A 19,289-nucleotide genomic window follows, 5' to 3' on the forward strand; every position below is an offset into this window, starting at 1 on the left:
CTGCAGGCTCCAGGGCTTCCTGGCAGAATTCATGTGTACTGTAGGCACTCGATGTGTAAACTACTTTGAATTTTTTTTAGGGTCTCCCGTTCAACTTATACTCTTTACAGGGTTAGAAGCAGATATTGGAGAAATAACACAAAGAACAAGTAGATAATTTGAAAGAAAATGGATAGTGACTTCTTGAGTAAATCATTGACCCGTGTTTTTTAAAGCTAATATAAATTCAGCTGTGGATGTGGTCATGGTTAATCCAGGTGGTTGACAACCTGCTATTTTAAAGGTAGTATGAAAAGAAATCAGGAGTATCACATATGCTACCTCAAAAACAAAACAAAAAACCCAACCATGGCAACATACCATATGGTCAGAGAACAGACACAAAGAAAGAGAAAAGGCATTAGTGTGTATTTTTAAACTAAAGTTTCTAAAAACAGACTTGGGGACTTCCCCGGTGACACAGTGGATAAGAACCCACGTGCCAATGCAGGGGACACAGGTTCGAGCCCTGGTCCGGGAAGATCCCACATGTTGCAGAGTAACTAAGACCGTGCACCACAACTACTGAGCCTGCGCTCTATAGCCCACGAGCCACAACTACTGAGCCCATGTGCCGCAGCTACTGCAGCCCATGCGCCTAGAGCCCACACTCCGAAACAAGAGAAGCCACCGCAAGGAGAAGCCCATGCACCACAACGAGGAGTAGCCCCTGCTCGCCACAACTAAAGAAAGCCTGCACGTAGCAACGAAAACCCAACACCACCAAAAATAAATAAAATTAAATCTAAAATAAAAAAATAATAAAAACAGACTTGTTGATAACTGACATTGACCCCATGCTTCCTGTACAGCCCAGAGCTAGCTTTTAAATGTGAGTCTTTTTCTTATGTTTGCTTTTCTCCCTGCCCGTTTCATTGTAGCTACCATCAGCAATTTCTGAGAAAACCTTGACCTTCCCTGTGATAGAGCAAGCCGGCAAACTAGAGAAAACCCACTTTAACCATCCAACTAAAGCTACCCTCAACCAACACGCTTCAGAGAAAAAAAAAAAACACTTTATTTTTTAATTTTTAAACCCGAAGAGCTTGGAGTCTGCTGCATTTACACATCTTTGGCTCCTTCCCCATAGGGGCCCTATCGTTCGGGCTCTGTGTGCTGCAAGCGACAGAAAGCAGCTCTAGCCGGCCTCAGGGAATGAGCACTTGAGGGTAGCACCCCAGCCAAGGCTCAAAACCAGCTTCCTTATTTTCCCCACCATGTTCACAGCAGCATATTTACAATAGCCAAGAGGTAGAAACCATCCAAGTGCCCGTGACGCTTAATGGATAAACAAAATACACTCTAAACTGTATGATGGAATATTGTTTAGCCTTAAAAATGAAGGAAATTCTGACATGTTACAACATGGATGAACCTTGAGGACATTATGCTAAGTGAAATACGCCAGTCACAAAAAGACAAGTACCATGTGATTTCACTTATTTGAGGTACTTGGTACTTAGAGTAGTCCAATTCATAGAGACAGAATGTTGGTCACCACGGGCTGGGTGGCGGAGGGAATGGGGAGTTGTTGTCTAATGGTTAATAGAGTTTACGTTTTGCAAGACGAAAAAGTTCTGGAGATCCATCTCACAGAAATGTGAAAATACTTAACACCACTGAACTATTTACTTTAAAATGGCTAAGATGATAAATTTTATGTTGCAGGTTATTTACCACAATTTGAAAAATAAATAAACAGCTTCCCTCTCTCCATGTCTGGGCTCCACTCCCTCATCCTGGCTGCATTCTGAAGTCCCACCAGGTCACTCCAGATCCTGGTGTCCAGCCAAGTCTTCTTGGGTCTCCTTGGCTCTGATTGGATCACTTGCCCCACCACTGAACCAATCAGTATGTCCAGGGAGTGTGATTGGTTGATTGCTTAGCCCCACCCACAGCAATGGGCTGACAGATTGGGAGGGAGATTCCTGGAATTTCCAGAACAGCCAGGTGGGTTGCGGCCTATCCACTACGGCAGTAGATCATTTGAGGCATGAGATATAAGCACTCCCTTTAGCACCCTGGCAGTTAGTGGGCAGTGAGGCACATCTACCTGAGCATCCCAGCACAAAAGGGAATTCCTCCACACTACCCGTCGTCTCTAGATTTGTTTTCTATCAGGCGGGGGTAAAACATATTCAAATTTCCCCCTTCCCACCTTCAGCCCTTTCATTCGATAAATCTTTATTAAATCGATGAGGAAAGGTTGTAGGAATGATTGAGGCAAGACAGCCCCAGAGGAGAGGACGGGAAGGGATAGGATGGATGGAGAAGTGAGTGCAAGGCAGGAGCAGGACACCTCAGCTTCTGAAAGGAGAGAAAGGAAGAAAGCTTAGGTGGAGACCGAGGTGCCCACAGTGGAGAGAAATTCGGATCTTCACATAAGGTAACAGAGTTTGGAACACTGCCAAGTCCGTTCCTGAAACAGGTTTCAACGGCGCCAGTGCATTATAAATGCTGGGCCAGGTGTCGCCAGGCAATTGGAGTTTGATTTTCCCGAACAGTGTTCTCCCTGACTCCAAAAAATCTTCAGGGGAATTCACCGGATTCTTGACTTGGCTGGGAAAGACTGTAGCTAAAAGACTGGTTTGGGAACCTGAGTGAGTGGAGAACCTTCCTCTTGAATACAATGCAGCTGGAGCTATAGGAAGTTCTGTCTGCCAGTGCTCCTATTTCGGAAGCATTCTGTCCTGTTTCTCATTATGTGTCTGCAGTCTGCAGAAAGAGAAACGTGACCCGCCACAGGCGGCAAACCTGTGAACTTAGCTTCTTACTTGAAAAGTGTGTTTTTTTCTGCCAAGCGACTGGGGGTGGGGGTGGGGCAGAGAAGGGAGAGAGAGACAGAGAGGGAAAGAGCTTTCCAGAACCCCAGTCCCACCACCCTCTCCACCACCACCTGAGCTTGGTGAAGTCCTTAACCTCTCCAAGCCTCATTTGTAAGCTAGGAATAAGGAGAGCTCCTCCCCTTCAGGGCTATCGCGAGAAATCGGTGAGTAATTACAGTAAATGGTAGCATTCACGATGTCACGGTTTAAGCACTAGGCACGGGGAGGGACGGCCACAACAGCATTAACCAAGACAAAGCCAGGTGTCAGCACCTCTCAGCATTTGCTTCTCCTGGTGTAGATGGATTTTGATTTGCTCTCTAATGAAAGTAGCTACAGACATCTTCTGGTGGGTCAGATGAAAAAAGGTTCCCTCGATAGATATTTATGGAGCGTCTGCCAAGAATCAGATGTGGCAGATGTTGAGGATCACAGGTTAATGAGCCAGTTGGGGTGCGAGCCAGTTGGGGTGCCTGCCACCCCAGAGCTCTCGGCTTCAGGGAACAGGTGGAATGGGAGTGCCAGGGAGACACACAGTGTAGATGTGTGTGTCCTGGAGAGCTGGGCTTGAATCTCGGAGATGTGTTCATTCATTCTTTCAACCAGTATTTAAGGACCTACTCTGTATGTGCCAAGGGTTTATTCTAGGAGCTAAGGATATGGTGCTGAGCAAGGTAGACAAAAAGCTGTCAGCCTCTCAGAGCTCAGAGGTGGCGTTGTACCAGCTCAGACGCTCACTGCCAAATCTGTGATCCTGGGAAAGTCACTAGGTCTTGCTCAGCCTTGGGCTCGTCACAGAGCATCAGGGGTATTAAATGAGGTAATGCATGTGAATCTCTTGACTGGGTGCCTGGCACGAAGGCTGCACCCAATAAATGGTGGTGCGATAGTGTGCAAGGTGACCCATGGTGGGGACCGCCATCCCCAAATTTGGGGAGAGTCTGGGAGGGCTTCCTGGGAGAAGTGACTTATACGCCGAAATCTAGGGCAGCAATTATGTCGCCGGGACAGAAAGGTGAAGACCACCCCAGCTGCTTGTAACCTCCCCTGACCCTCTTGTCTGCCCCTGCAGGTCTCCTTCCCATGGGTGAGGGGCCCAGCACCTTGGCCAAGGCCACAGCCACCTTGGGCCACCCAGCAACTGAACCAGTCACCCTCACCACCACAGACCCCCTTCTACCCGGGCATCTGGCCAGCGCCAGTGCAGAGGAGCTGGTCGCAGGAGTCCCCCGAGCCCCCCATGGTCCCACCAGCCTCCCACAGGCAGCCCGTGAGTGCCAGCGAGAAGATGTTCTCCTTCGAGGTGGACAGAGCCGCCCATAGTGTTCCCATCATCAGGCAAGGTACTCATGGGCGCTTCCTTGGCGGCTTAGGGGAGGGGCTTTGGCTAGGAGGATGGGTCTCAGTTTCTGCTTTCCCCCTTTTTTTTAAATTTTTATTGAGGTGCAGTTGATTTAGAGTGTTGTGTTAGTTTCAGGTATGCAGCACACTGAATCTGTTCATCATATACATGTATCCACTCTTTTTTAGATTCTTTTCCCATATAGACCATTACAGAGTACTGAGGAGAGTTCCCTGTGCTATCCAGTAGGTCCTTCTTAGTTATCTCTTTTATGTATAGTATTGTGTATGTCAATCCCTCTCTTCCAATTTATCCCTCCCCCCTCTTATTCCCGGTAACCATAAGTTTATTTTCTACATCTGTAACTCTATCTCTGTTTTGTAGATAAGTCCATTTGTACCTTTTTTTAGATTCCACATATAAGCAATATGGTATGATATTTGTCTTTCTCTGGCTTTCGCTTATGTTCTCTGGTTCTGAAGTAGAACATAATCAATTGTGAAAAAATTGGGATAAGCAGAAAGTTAGAAAACAGTAAAAGATAAGCTGTCACCCTTATCACCAGAATTCTCCCTGTTGACTTTTTGGTACAAACTCCTCCAAGACTGTGCTCTGCCCATCTGCACACATCAGTACCTCTGTGGTGAGTGTGTGTGTGTGTGTGTTTGTACGTGTATATGAATATATATGAATGTGTATCAGAATCTAAATTTATATACTTCGACTCAGATGTACAGACATATTGGTAACTGAAATCCCTCTTGCCTTAGGAGGTTTTTAAATATTTTATTACCATTTTACAGGTAAGAGGAGACTGAGGCTTATGGAGAAAGTTACTTCTCCGGAGGTGATATATTCAATCTAATCTAATCTAACGCTTTTCAGTCAAATTTAAGGCTGGTTATCTCAGTGACTGTCACTCACAGCCTGGTCCCTTCAGGGACACACAGCCATCAGGGTTTCCTTCTCCCCCCTCCCCCGCAGAAGGCCTCATGGCATTTGGGGAGGAGCCTTCCTGTCTGTCACCATCCTCTCGGCCTTGCCAGCCTTGCTGGCAGAGTAGCTGGGTCGACTTAGTCCCTGGCATGATTCCCAGGTTTCTTCTGTGGCCACTGGTGTGAAGGTCCCATTCTCTGTTTTCTGCGTCCCAGCCCCAGACCCCTCTGAGTCCCCAGGTCTCTCGATGCCTCCACACCCTTCCCTGGTCTCACTCAGGACCACTCACCTAGTCACTTCCCTCAGCCATTCAAATAATAGTTATTATTCTGAAATATACAGACTAAGGAGCAAATGAAAAGTATCTCTGCAGTTTACATCATCATCATCATCATCTAAGGAACGCTCATGTACCTACCACCCAAGTTAAGAAATTACTCAGCCATTTCCCCCCAGCATTTTAATGTGAAAACTTTCAAACATACAGCAAAGCAAAAAGAATTTTACAGAGACAGCTCTCCTCCTAATTCTACCGCTAACACTTTGCTGTACTCTTTATTACATTTCTGTCTACCCATCCTTGTCCTGCATTAATCCATCTTATTTTTTGGATGCATTTCAAAATAAATGGCACACATCTGTAGTCCTCCCCCTAAATATTTTCGCACATATACCATTAACTAGAATTCAACATGTTTTGTCTCCTTCATGTAAAATGAACACAGAATGTGTATTAGTTATCATGATTGCATAACGAATTCTCCCCAAACGTAGCAGCCTAAAGCAAAAATCAAACATGTGTTATCATCTATACGGTTTCTGTTGGGTCAGGAATTTGGCAGCAGCTTAGCAGGACGGCTGTGGCTCAGGGTCCCTCGAAAGGCTGCAGTCATCTGAAGGCTTGACCTGGGCCGGAGGATCCACTTCCAAGATGGCGTGCTCACATGGTTGTCAGCAGGAGGCCCTGGCTCCTCACCACATGGGCCTCCCCAGAGAGTGGCTCGAGCGTTCTCAGGACACGGCAGCTGCTCCTCCTGAGCAAGTGATCCTGGAGGACAAGATGGAAATGGCAACATCTCTTGTGACTAAGCCTCTGAAATCATGCTCTGTCATTGCTGCAATATCCTGCTGGTTACCCAGGGCGTCACCCTCCAGTGTGGGAGAAGATTACACACAGGCCTGAAGACCAGGAGGCGGGGATTGTCAGCAGTCACCTTGGAGGCCGGCTACCACAGCCTGCCCTCGGGTCCTCAATGATTCACACTCCTCCTCCTCTCTCCCGAGGCCACCCAAAATCTCACCCAGTAACAGCATCGGCTCAAATTCCAGAATCTCGTCTAAATCAAGTCCAGGTACAGATGGGGCTCATGGGTGTAGTACCTTACGTTCAGCTCATCAAGTACTACTTCCAGAAATCTGAAGACCTCTGAACAAAGGGTCTGTCCCTCACACACCCAGCACATATTGGTGGGACAGACATAGCATAGCTGCTACATACACTCCTCTTGTTCCAGAAGAAGAAAAACAGGAAACACACAGTAGTCCCTGGCCCAAAGCAGTTCTGAAGTCCAGCTGGGAAAATAGCGGCAGTTCCTTGACTGGGCTTCAGTCCAACTCTTGGCCAGAAATGACTTTCCAGGGCTCTTGGCTCTGCCCCCAGGTCCCTGAGTTCCGCCTTCGGAGTCGTCCTCCCTTTCCTATGAAAGATGTCCCATGGATGTGGCTGCACAGTTTTATAGCCTGCTTCCTGCCTGTAGAACCTTGGGGGTCCAGACGCTTCTTTGACTTTTGTGGGTCTCTGTCAGTCTGAGTTGGCAGTGCTTCTTATTGGGGTTCATCCTATTAGGCAAAACCCATGCCCACAGATTTTTTTGTCACAAGCCCTTCCACCATGGGCTTCTGCAAAGACTGACAAAGGACAGAAGCTTCTTAGAAGCCCAGTTCTTTGACCGAAGGGTTCTCTTGGACACTGCCCTGGATCTGTATTCTTAACAAAGGATTTTACAACCACACCCTCAGCTTCTTCTCTAGACTGTGTTTTCTTGAGAGCGCCCTTGATTTGATCTTTGCCCAGAACCTGTTTCTTACATTTCATTTGCCACGTGGAGAGGCAGGGAATTTTCAAGCCCAGAGCATTGCCCTGGTTTAACAGCCCTTCCTTTAACTGTCTCTCCCCCTCACATTTCACTATAAGTAGCAAGAAGTAACCAGGCAGCACCTTCCAAGACTCTGTCTGGGACTCTCTTTAGCTTGACCACTCACCCTCATCACAAACATTTTCTACCTTCCTCATGACCACAGGCAACGTGTTAGGAAACCTTCTGCCACCACCTAACAAGGATCCCTTAACCCCAGTAACATTTTCCTCACTTTCCTGGAACCCTTCCCTCACTGCCTCCTCAAAGGCCATCTGGCTTCTACTAAGACTATTCAGGCTTTCTCAAAGACTCTTGGCCAAAGTCCTCCAGCTTCTGGCCACTGTTCCATCCCAAACCACTCCACATTGTAGGGTTTTTGTTAAGTTTCCACCACTCCTGGTGCCCAAACCTGTATTTGCTACTTATTGTTGCATAACAAATTACTGCAGGATGTAATGGCCTAAAACAACAGTAAACATTTATTATCTCATAGTTTCTCTGAGTCAGGAATTTGGAAATGGCTTAGCTGGGTGATTCTTGCTCAGGATTTTTCATGAGGTTGCAGTAATGGTGTTGGCTGGGGCTGTGGTCATCTGGAGGCTTGTCTGGGGCTGGAGGACCCATCTCTAGGATGTTTCACTCACATGGCTTTTGGTAAGAGGCCTCAGTTCTTCACTAAGTGGACCTCTCCATACGTTGCTTGAGTATCTTCAAGCTGCCAGCTCCTCCAGACAAGTGGTCCTAGAGAGTGAGGCAGAAGCTGCAATGTGTTTTATGATCTAACCTCAGGAATCAAACTGTGTCATTTCTGCAATATCCTTGGTTACATAGAGAAGCTTTGTTACGGACTGAATTGCATTCCCCCAAAATTCATATGCTGAGGCCTCTATCCCAATATTGCAGAATGTGACCATATTTGGAGATAGTGTATTTAAATAGATGAGTAAGTTAAAATGAGATGATTGGGTGGGCCCTAATCCAAGGGCTGGTGTCCTTGTAAGAAGAGAGAGAGAGACGCCAGCGATGCACGTGCACAAAGAAAAGGGCATGTGAGGACACAGCAGGAAGGTGGCCGTCTGCAAGCCAAGGAGAGAGGCCTAACCCTGCCCATACCTTGATCTTGGACTTCCAGCCTCCAGAACTGTGAGAAAATGAATTTCTTTTGTTAAGACCTCCTGTGGTGTTTTGTTATGGCAGCCCCAGCTAACTAATATAAAGTCCATCCAGTATTGGAGAGGATGATGCAAGGGTCTGAATACCCAGAGACAAGAATCAGTGGGGCCATCTTGGAGCCTGGCTACCACACTATGAAAGGTGTAGATCTTGAGTGTGCTCATTGAGTTTTGATGGTCGTGTACACCTATGTAACCCAAACTCCTATCAAGATATAGAACATTACCATCACCCCAGGAAGTTCCCTCATGTCCCTCCCCAGTCAATTCCCATCCCCAGGCCCCAGAGGCACCCACTCTTCTGAATTCTTTTCCCGCCATGGATTAGATATTCCTGTTCTAGAATCTCAAGTACACAGAACCATGTAGTACATGTTCCTTTGTGGAAGGCTTTTTTCACTCAGCATAGTATTTCTAAGATTCATTCATTTTGTTGTATGGATCATGTTCTGTTTTATGAACATATATACAGGGTTTTGGGGGTTGTTTTTTTAATGCGTCCTTTGGACACATGGCACATGGGCTGTTTCTTTTCTTTTTTTCACTCCGCCATTTAAATTTTTCCACTGTAATCACCGGTTTCTCCAGTGCCATGCTGAACTTGGGGCTTCTCTAAAGGAATTGCATTCCCCCTGGAGAAATGAAGGATGAGTCGTATGGCTTAGAGTCCCTCACATCTACCTGGGCTCTATCTCCTCAGCCTCTCAGCCAGGTCTCATGTTTCCAAATGTTTGCCCTCGTTCCCCTGACACTCTCCCCGTCCTCAGAAAAGGACTTTCATCTTCCCGTGTCATGGGGAGTTCCTTTCTGTCTGGGCCTCTCTACTCCACGCTTTAGAGAAAACTCTGTGCTCCAGTCCTCCATGCTGTCTCTTGACAGAAAACACCTCTTTTTAAGGGTTCCAAGAAAGCTCTTTCCTCTCTTAGCAAAGCTGGGCTCTTCCAATTAAATTGGTTTACTGTTAGACTGTCACCTTGCTTTAGACTTGAAAAATTCTATTTGAAAACCCAAAGCCAAGGATTTATTTACTGCAGATCAGGTCAGGGTTTCTCAATCTTGGCACAGTGACATGTGGGTCGCATAACTCCTTGTTGTAGGATCTGTCCTGTCCACTGTAGAATGTTTAGCAGCATCCCTGACTCCTACCCACCAGAGATACCAGTAGCAACACCACCACCACCACCACCCCTAACTGTGGTACTCAAAAATGTCTCCAGACATTGTCAAAAATCAAAACATCATTTTGCCTGGGGGAAAAATCACCCTGTTCTAGTTAATACTCATCCTTCCTTTACCACGAGGCAATGAAACGTCAGCTCCGAGGCCAAATCTTAATGGCAAGAGCTCATGGGAGGTGGGGAAGAATTACTGAGAAAAGAAAATATGTGGAGTGATTTATTAAAATAGCACCTTGATTCATATATATATATATATATATATATATATTTTCACAATAATGGGATCATATGAACCTAACATAGGTAACCTTCTTTTTTTTTCTTTTTTTGGCCGTGCCGCTCAGCTTGCAGGATCTTTGTTCCCCAGCCAGGGATGGAACCTGTGCCCCCTGCAGTGGAAGCACAGAATCCTAACCACTGAACTGCCAAGGAATTCCCTACCTGATTTTTAAAATTCAATAATATGTCATAAACATCTTCCCACTTGAATACATTGACTGCATTGTGGTTAAAAGCATAGGCTCTGAATCCAACAAACTTAGGTTCATCCCTTGACTCTACCACTTACCAGCTGTGTGTCCTTGAGCAGGTGACTTGACGTCTCTGTGCCTCATATCTCTCACGTATAAAATGGAGATGGGAATAATAATGCCTATCTCACTGGGTTGTTATGAAGACGAAATCGTATCCTGCCTGTAAGTGCTGAGCACAGCGCCCGGTGCATAGCGATCATTCAGTAAATATTAAATTATTTAAAATTTTAATATTTAAATTTTTAATTTTAATAATTTAAAATTTTAATATTAAAATTTTAAATATTAAAATTTAAAAATTAAGTTATTACCTAACCATGATTGTTATTTAACTTTTATTTACAACTTACAATGTCTGAAAGACACAGTTAAGGTGCATACATACTGCCCCTGCTGCAGACTGGTGATTATTGGAGCGCACCAGGACAGCTGGGGGTTGTTAAAATATTAAAGTAACTCCCCTGCCATTTGGCCAACAGCTCATGCACGAAAATTCTTAAAGTGCCTGCATCCCCATATCCGCCGTCCCACCGCCCCAGCCCTCCCCACCCTCCCTGAGGCTTCTCCCCACTGGGACCTCCGAAGGATCCAGCAGCTAGAGTTAAGCCAGTTTCTTCATACATGGCCCTTAGGTTCTTTCTGATAAATAACAGCAGCCGGTAAAGAAGTTTGGGGCGGGTGAGGGGTACCTGCTCCAGCACCTCCCTTCCTGGGTGTAAGGAAAGCGAGTCTCAGAGCAAATTCTAGACCCACAAAGACTTTGAGTAAACACACCTTCCCCAGTAAAGGGACCCCATCGATCAGCCTGTTCTGTAAGTTTGATGAAGTCCCCCCTCCGGCCATCATCTTGCAGGGAAGCGTCCCTCAAGACAGCCACGACAGGGTCGCAGAGGCAGCCGGAGTCACCCCTAGAGATGGCATCAGACGCCAGAGCTCTAAGCTGAGACTGGACAGGGGCCCAGTTAGGGTCAGACCCCGAGGCCCTCCCTGGGGACACAGGCCAGGCAGTACCTTCCTCCAGTGGGAGCCGATTTCTTGAGGAATCTGAAAATGGATCAAGTCTTCCTCCTGCAAATTCAGTTTCCAAATTGAGATGCACAATCAGTGTCAAATAAACCCCAGATTTCAAAGGCTTCATGCCTCGAAGAAAAAGAATATAAAATATCTCCATATTTTTTGTCGATTACGTGTTGAAATGATGTTTTTTTAATGTATTGGGTTAAATAAAATTGATCATTAAAAAATTCATCTCTTCTTTTTACCTTTTTAACGTGACTACTAGAAAAATGAAAATTGCATTCTGTAGCTCCCCTTATTTCTCTATGAGGCACTGCTGCTGTAGTCAGTTAGGACTTAGCTGCTCAGGATCCAAGAGAGTCAGATGGGGGCAGTGAGCTTCAAATAAAAGTTTTCTAATCATGGACCTAGTTGGGGAGGTGGAGGGAGAGAAAATGGGCAGCTGCTGAAGTTCCAGGCCCTTGTGTTCCTCGCGCCCCAGGAAACACTGTGGCCAGGGCTGCTCATTCAACACGCAAGGCTGTGCGTTCTCCGGGCACCACAGGCCATCAGCTCTGTCCACTAGAGGTTCTGGGGTCCACAAACAGGTTTGAGACCTGGCTGGGGGGCAGGAATCTTTGACTCTAAAATGCATAAATAAAAAAGGCGGAAGCAAAATGAATAAATGATGAATGTCCAGAAACATGACAGTGCATGCTTCATTCATCATTAATGTTAATACTCATTAAAGTTTCATCACCACTGAAAACAATTTGTTCAGTTTCTCACTTCACAAGAAGATAAGAATGTGCAGTGACTGTCCAGAAACCATAGTCACTTGGAAATTTAAAATACGCTGCTTGGGCCCAAGTGATCTCACAAGTAGAATTATAGAAATCTTTACAAACGTTTCTACACCAATAAAAAAAAATGTATTCAGTGTTGATGTGAGTGAATTGCGAGATGTCTGATGTGATACAGAGTGGGCCCCCCAAACACAATGCCATACTCCCCAAAAGTCATATAAACAGGCCTTGTAATATTGGGGTAAATAAGAAAACAATGAGGAACGCTGAAATGTCTATCAAGTGGATCCTAGTTAAACATGTTTGGCACACTTGGACAATGGACCACAATGCTAGCCTTGAAAAGAACCCAGTACAGCCTCAAATACTGACATGGGAAGATGTTTTTGATATTGTTAGCTGAAAAGTAAGCTGGATAAGAATCTCTGTCATGTAAATGCATTTTTGTTTTTTGAAAAGATATGACTGCAATAAAAAAAAATATAGCTAACGTTTAGTGCTAAATGCTCTACATGAGGGGTCAGCAAACTTTTCCTGTAAAGAGCCAGATAGTAAATACTTTGGGATTTGTGGGTCACATGGTCTCTGCTACAACTACTCAGCTCTGCCTTTGTAGCTGGGAAGCAGCCATAAATAATATGTAAATGAATCACTGTGGCTGTGTTGCAATAAAACTTTATTTACAAAAATAGGCAGAAGGCCAGATTTGGCCGCAGGGCCATAGTTTGCCAACCCCTGCTCTATATCATTATTCTATTTAATCTCCAGATAGCCCTTTATAGCAGAGACTATCAGTGATCCTAAATTATGTATGTGGAAACTAAGGCTTAGAGAGAGCAAATGACTTGCCCAAGGCCATCAGCTCTTATGTGGCATAGAATAAAGTCTGGAAAGAGACACACCACAGTGCATCAGTGCAGTTAACGCTGGGGAAGAGAAATGAGGCAGCTCTTACCCTTTCCAGTCCTCCTGTAATGCTTTCAGTGCATAAGTCTCATGAATGTGAAGGTTAATCTGAAAATATTCTTTAAGACTTTGGGGAAACTCACAGTCTCCTCTGCATTCTCTGTTGATCTTGTGTGTTAGTGTGGACCAACGCGGCGGAACTGTCGGAACAATCAGTGGCCGAGGAAATTCCTGGGGCAGGGCCCTACAGAGAAATTTTTGTGGACCAGGACCTGGCTCAGTACGATAAGGTGAGGGGTCTCGGGGAAGCACAGAGCTACAGCAGGAAGAGGGACCTTGGAGAGATTCCACTGCCTCTTGTTCTCTGTGCCTCAAGGACTGTCCCTTTTTCCTACTTCCAAGAAACCACCTCTTCCTCCCAAGACATTCAGCCAGGTTTGGCCACTGCTCATTTTATCCCAAATAACATCTACGACTACAAGGTACTGAGCACCTACTGTGTGCTGGGCCATGTCCTGTGCACTTGACATTTATTAGCTCGTTAATCTTCACCATCTTCAAAATAGATTTTATCACCCTCACTTTGCAGATGAGGAAACGGAAGCTCAGAGAGGTTCAGTAATGTGTTCAAGGCTGTCCAATGCAAGGAGCAGTGTTAGGATTCAAACCCAGGTCTGGTTAGCTTCTCAGCGGGTACTTCTAACTCCCACACAGTAATCACTTGGTCAACCTTCAGTGATGGAACAGTGATGCCAAAACACGTTCCTAGCAGGAGGAAGTGAGCCCTGAAGTCAGGGAGGCCTGGGCCAAGAGACTCGTTAAAGAGCCAGAGAGGTTTAAAGCAGGGATGCGAGCAGAACAGGTGGATTCAAGCCATCCTGGGAAGGGCCCAGGTCAATTTCTCCCCACTTAGACACGACTTGAAAGTTACTCTAAAAGAAGCAGTCTATAATATCTCGCTTTCCTTCAGGGCCAGGGCCTGCTCCTGCAGCAATTCTCAGAGTTTGTGAGGAGCAGACCTACCTGGGGTTCTTGTCAGACACGGAAATCCAAACCTTCAGGAGGCAGGGGGTTCCAACCCAGGCATCCTGGGACCAGACTCTGCAAAATGTTGCAGAAAGGCGAGAAGCCACGCTCAGATTCTGTATTTATCGCTGTGTAACAAGCCATCCCAAAACTTAGCGGCTTCAAACAGCAATTCATTATTCCCCAGAATCTATGGGTTGACCTGGAAGGTTCCTTTGCTCGCGTCCCCTGGCCTCACTCATGCGGCCTCAGTCAGCCGCTGGCTTGGCCAGTCTGGTGGTCGGTCTCCATTGGCCTCCTTCCCACATCTAGGGCCTCAGCCGGGACGCCTGGACTGGTGGGCCCCTTTGTGCATGTGGTTTTTCATCACAGCACGGTGGTCTCAGGGTTCCCAGGGGGCCAAAGTAGATGCTGCACAGCCTGTAAGAACTTGCCTGGAGATCATGCAGCATCACTTCCACTCCATTCTGTTGGTTAAAGCAAGTCACGGGGCCAGCCCAGACTAGAGTGTGGGGAAATAGACTGGATGGCAAAACTGCAAAGTATTTGTAGCCATTTTTCAACCTGCCTCAATTTTAACTTGGAAATATAGTGCAACCACTATAATTTTTTTTATTTATAGAAAACTTTTATAAGCCATTTATAATTTTTTCTATTTATAATAGAAATAATTCTTTCTATTTATAAGCCATTTCTACCCTGACTTGCCAGGACTCCTTCAAGTGACAATAAACAAATTAGCTTGAGGGGGAGCATTGATTAGCTCATCTTCTTGGAAAATTTAAAGGGCCACTAGCTTCAGGTATGGCTAGATCCAGGAGCTTGAATAATGTCATCAGAACACCTCCCCACTACCAACCTCTCCCCTCTGTTTCCCTCAGAGTCTGGCTTTCTACATAAGGCTGGCTTTGTGTGTTAGAAAAGACAAACTCAGGCAAACAAGCCTACATATTTAAAGTTTATGATCCAAAAGAAGGCACGATCCTCTCCCTCTGTAATCGATGTGTGAAACCTCTGATTGACCAGCTTGGGCCACATGCACACGGGGAGGCGGGACAGGAAGGAGCGGGGCGCATGACTGACAGTCCTACCCAGACCCCATGGAAGGAGGAGCACTCCCTCCAGAAGGGCAAGGGGACCCTCACCAGGAAAGCAGAACCCACAGCGGTCCACTGCCCTCTGCAAACTTCTTATATTCCAGCACTGGCACGGGGTCCGGCACTTAGTTGCTGCCCGATGAATGTCTGTTGCATGAAAAATGAATAAGCACCTGGCTGGTCATAACAGGGTGAAACAGGGGAAACTGCCCAGGAGTAGGGAACACGTCCGCCACTCTCTCTTGAAGTTTTGCCACCAACTTTCACAAGGACCCAAAAGAAGGCCCCTGGCAGCAGCTGGCAATGTCAGACAGGCTTTCTCATGAGCGAGACCCTGTCCTTCCCCAGGTCACGGAGCTAGCAGGTCGTGAGGCTGCCTGGACGGCTCTCCTGGGAATGAGCTGGCCCAGAAATGGCCCGTTTACCTCCTCCTGGACTGCTTTGGAAAAGGCCTCTGGGGAATTTTTTCTTCTTCTTCTTCAGTTTTTCTGACATTTTATTGATAACGTCTGGTGAGACGTTTGGGGGAATTTTTTTCCTTTTTTGGAAAACCTAACCAATTCTTTGGCTGCAGAGCTTTTTCACTGGAGAGATGGAGGACAGGGTTAATTATACCTGTGGGTAAAGTCTACCAGCAATTTTGTTTTTCCAGCCGAAAGTTGACATGAGCCCATGCAAATAAATCACTCTTCCTGTCTCATTTACTTTCCAGATTCAGTTACCTGGAAAAAATTCATACATGAATAGCCAAAAGAAGCAGGAAATATTAGAAGAGAGGAAAGGGAAAACAAATATTTCAGAATGTTTTAAGTTAAAAAAAATAACCCTCATTATAGGCAGAATGTGGTCAAACAGAATGTTGTTTTCCTAACTACCTTTCCTAGGTCCCCAGTGTGCTAGGCTGAATATTATAAATGAAAACATTCTAAGTAAACTTTCTAGCAACAAAAGTTCCCAAGTGGGATGGTTGTTCTTAATATGAAAGTCTAATTCTCGGGGAAAGGAAAGTTTCCGTACCTGTGAGGTACAGACATCCATTACAGGAGTCTATATACAAGTACATCATTTTAACCCAATTCTTGTCTCTATGAGATTTTCCAAGTGACAGAGATAGCCTTGAAAGTCTGCTTTTTCCCTCCCTGCCTGCCCTCACCTTCCCAAAGAATGATACCCTATTTTTCCTGTCTTTCTTTAAATGGGCTCAGCCTTACACCCAGACCCACACCTAGTAAATTTCCGATCTGGCCTCCACCCAGGATGAAATAATTCGGCTGCTGGGAAAAGAAGTCAGCCGTCTCTCCGATTTTGAACTTGAATCTAAATACAAAGACACCGTGATAGCAAGCCTGCAGAACCAAGTGGCCAACCTGAGGCAGAAGCTGTTGGAAACAGCCGCCTCCAGGCAGAAGGAGAGGGTGATCCCGCCCAAGTTTCAGGTTCTGCATGAAGAGGACGATGCCCAACAGAGAGAGATCCAGAGCTTGAAAAACCAGGTAGGGCTCAGAGACAAGTGGGTCGGGGCCTTGGGGTCACAACACAGGGTGACAGCTCTCAGGTAGAGCCTGGGGGGAGCCACCCGGGTAGTTAGAAATGGGCAGTGAGCACAGCATGGTGAAGAGTGCAGATCCAGGGAGTGGAGGGTTGGCAAGTTTCTAGACTTGTAAGAACAATATTAGATTTGATTAAGTGCCTACCATGTTCAGGCCCCGGTGCAGGTGCTTTGGGTGCATTAACTTATTTATTTATTTATTTATTTATTTATTTATTTATTTATTTATTTTATTTATGGCTGCATTGGGTCTTCATTGCTGTGCACGGGCTTTCTCTAGTTGCAGTGAGCAGGGGCTACTCTTCACTGCGGTGCGTGGGCTTCTCATTGCAGTGGCTTCACTTGCTGCAGAGCATGGGCTTCAGTAGTTGCAGCATGAGGACTTCAGTAGCTGTGACTCGCGGACTCTAGAGTGCAGGCTCAGTAGTTGTGGCCCACAGGCTTAGATGCTCCACGGCATGTGGGATCTTCCTGGACCAGGGCTCGAACTCGTGTCCCCTGTATTGGCAGGCAGATTCTTAACCACTGCACCATGAGGGAAGTTCCCTCATTAGCTATTTAAACCTCAGTTTTCTGACACATGCCATTCTACAGATGAGGAGACTGAGGCACGCTCAGAGATGCCCAGGAGCTTGTTACAGCTTGCACAGCAAGTGAGAGGCAGTGATGTGATTTGGGCTCAGCTCTGCCACCTTGTACACCTCATGCTTTCACACCCACTTTGCATTTCCACCCAACTCCTGTCGCTTCAGTGACCACTTCTCACACCCACCCGGACCCAGCCAGAAAGCGCTGGTGATGGGGAGAAGGAAGCCCACAGTGTTCCAAACACTGAGGCCTTTATCAAACCCTGAAGGCAGCTGCTGGTTCATTTATAGGGAATTTCACCAAAAATTCTCCACCCAGAATGTCTGGATTTACCAGTCAACTTCCTTCCTCCTGAAACTAAATCCAAAAAAGAAAAAAAAATTTTTTTTAAGTTTTAAAGAACTACTTTAAAATTGGCCACTGATCTTGTACATGAATTATATCTCAACAAAGTTGATAAAAAAGCAATTGGTCATTGATGAATTTGGCCTCAGTGCATAATTCTGCTTAAAACCGTAGTCAGATTTGGTTCAACATGGCGGAGTAGAAGGACATGCTCTCACTCCCTCTTTCGAGAACACTGGAATCACAACTAACTGCAGAAAATCGACAGGAAGACACTGGAACTCACCAAAAAAGATACCCCACATGCAAAGACAAAGGAGAAGGCACAATGAGACAGTAGGAGGGGTGAAATCACAATAAAATCAAATCCCATAACTGCTGGGTGGGTGACTCACAAACTGGAGAACACTTATACCACAGAAGTCCACCCACTGGAGTGAAGATTCTGAGCCCCACGTCGGGCTTCCCAACCAGGGGGTCTGGCAATGGGAGGAGGAATTCCTAGAGAATCAGACTTTGAAGACTAGTGGGATTTGATTGCAGGACTTTGGCAGGACTGGGGGAAAGAGAGATCCCACTCTTGGAGGGCACACACAAAGTAGTGTGTGCATTGGGACCCAGGGGAAGGAGCAGTGACCCCCATAGGAGACTGAACCAGATCTACCTGCTAGTGTTGGAGGGTCTCCTGCAGAGGTAGGGGGCAGCTGTGGCTCACCAAGGGACAAGGACACTGGCAGCAGAAGTTCTGGGAAGTATTCGCTGGCATGAGCCCTCCCAGAGTCTGCCATTAGCCCCAACAAAGAGCCTGGGTAGGCTCCAGTGTTGGGTGGCTTCAGGCCAAACAACTAACAGGGAGGGAACCCAGACCCACCCATCAGCAGACAAGCAGATTAAAGTTTTACTGAGCTCTGCCCACCAATGCCACAGCCAGCTCTACCCACCACCAGTCCCTCCTATCAGGAAACTTCCACAAGCCTCTTAGATAGCCTCATCCACCAGAGGGCAGACAGTAGCAGCAAGGAGAACTACAATCCTGCAGCTTGTGGAACAAAAACTATATTCACAGAAAGACAGGCAAGATGAAAAGGCAGAGGGCTATGTAAGAGATGAAGGAACAAGATAAAACCCCAGAAAAACAACTAAATGAAATGGAGATAGGCAATCTTCCAGAAAAAGAATTCAGAATAATGATAGTGAAGATGATCCTGGACGTCAGAAAAAGAATGGAGGCAAAGATCGAGAAGATGCAAGAAACGTTTAACAGAGATCTAGAAGAATTCAAGAACAAACAAACAGAGATGAACAATCCAATAACTGAAAAAAAAAATACGCTAGAAGGAATCAATAGAATAACTGAGGCAAAAGAACGGATAAGTGACCTGGAAGACAGAATGGTGGAATTCACTGCTGCGGAACAGAATAAAGAAAAAAGAATGAAAAGAAATGAAGACAGCTTAAGAGACCTCTGGGACAACATTAAACACAACAACGTTCACATTATACGGGTCCCAGAAGGAGAACAGAGAAAGGACCCGAGAAGATATTGAAGAGATTATAGTCCAAAACTTCCCTAACATCGGAAAGGAAATAGCCACCCAAGTCCAGGAAGCACAGAGAGTCCCATACAGGAGAAACCCAAGGAGAAACACACCGAGACACATAGTAATCAAACTGGCAAAAATTAAAGAAAAATTATTGACAGCAGCAAGGGAAAAATGACAAATAACTTACAAGGGAACTCCCAGAAGGTTAACAGCTGATTTCTCAGCAGAAACTCTACAAGCCAGAAGGGAGTGGCATGATATACTTAAAG

The 19,289-nt window shown here is 46.0% G+C and overlaps 1 protein-coding gene across 1 annotated transcript in view; it reads left to right on the plus strand.

The window, feature by feature from the left end:
• The window catches only part of LOC307048510 (forkhead-associated domain-containing protein 1-like), a gene marked incomplete at both ends in the record, with an annotated part of 154,093 nt that overhangs the window by 53,460 nt on the left and 81,344 nt on the right, over positions 1–19,289 (plus strand). Inside the window, 3 exon segments of the mRNA XM_079697600.1 lie at positions 3,937–4,207; positions 13,052–13,161; positions 16,251–16,487. Coding sequence (XP_079553726.1) covers positions 3,937–4,207; positions 13,052–13,161; positions 16,251–16,487 — 618 coding nt within the window.

This window comes from Hyperoodon ampullatus, assembly GCF_949752795.1.
Source record: "Hyperoodon ampullatus genome assembly, chromosome: 2".
Taxonomy (NCBI): Eukaryota; Metazoa; Chordata; class Mammalia; order Artiodactyla; family Ziphiidae; genus Hyperoodon; species Hyperoodon ampullatus.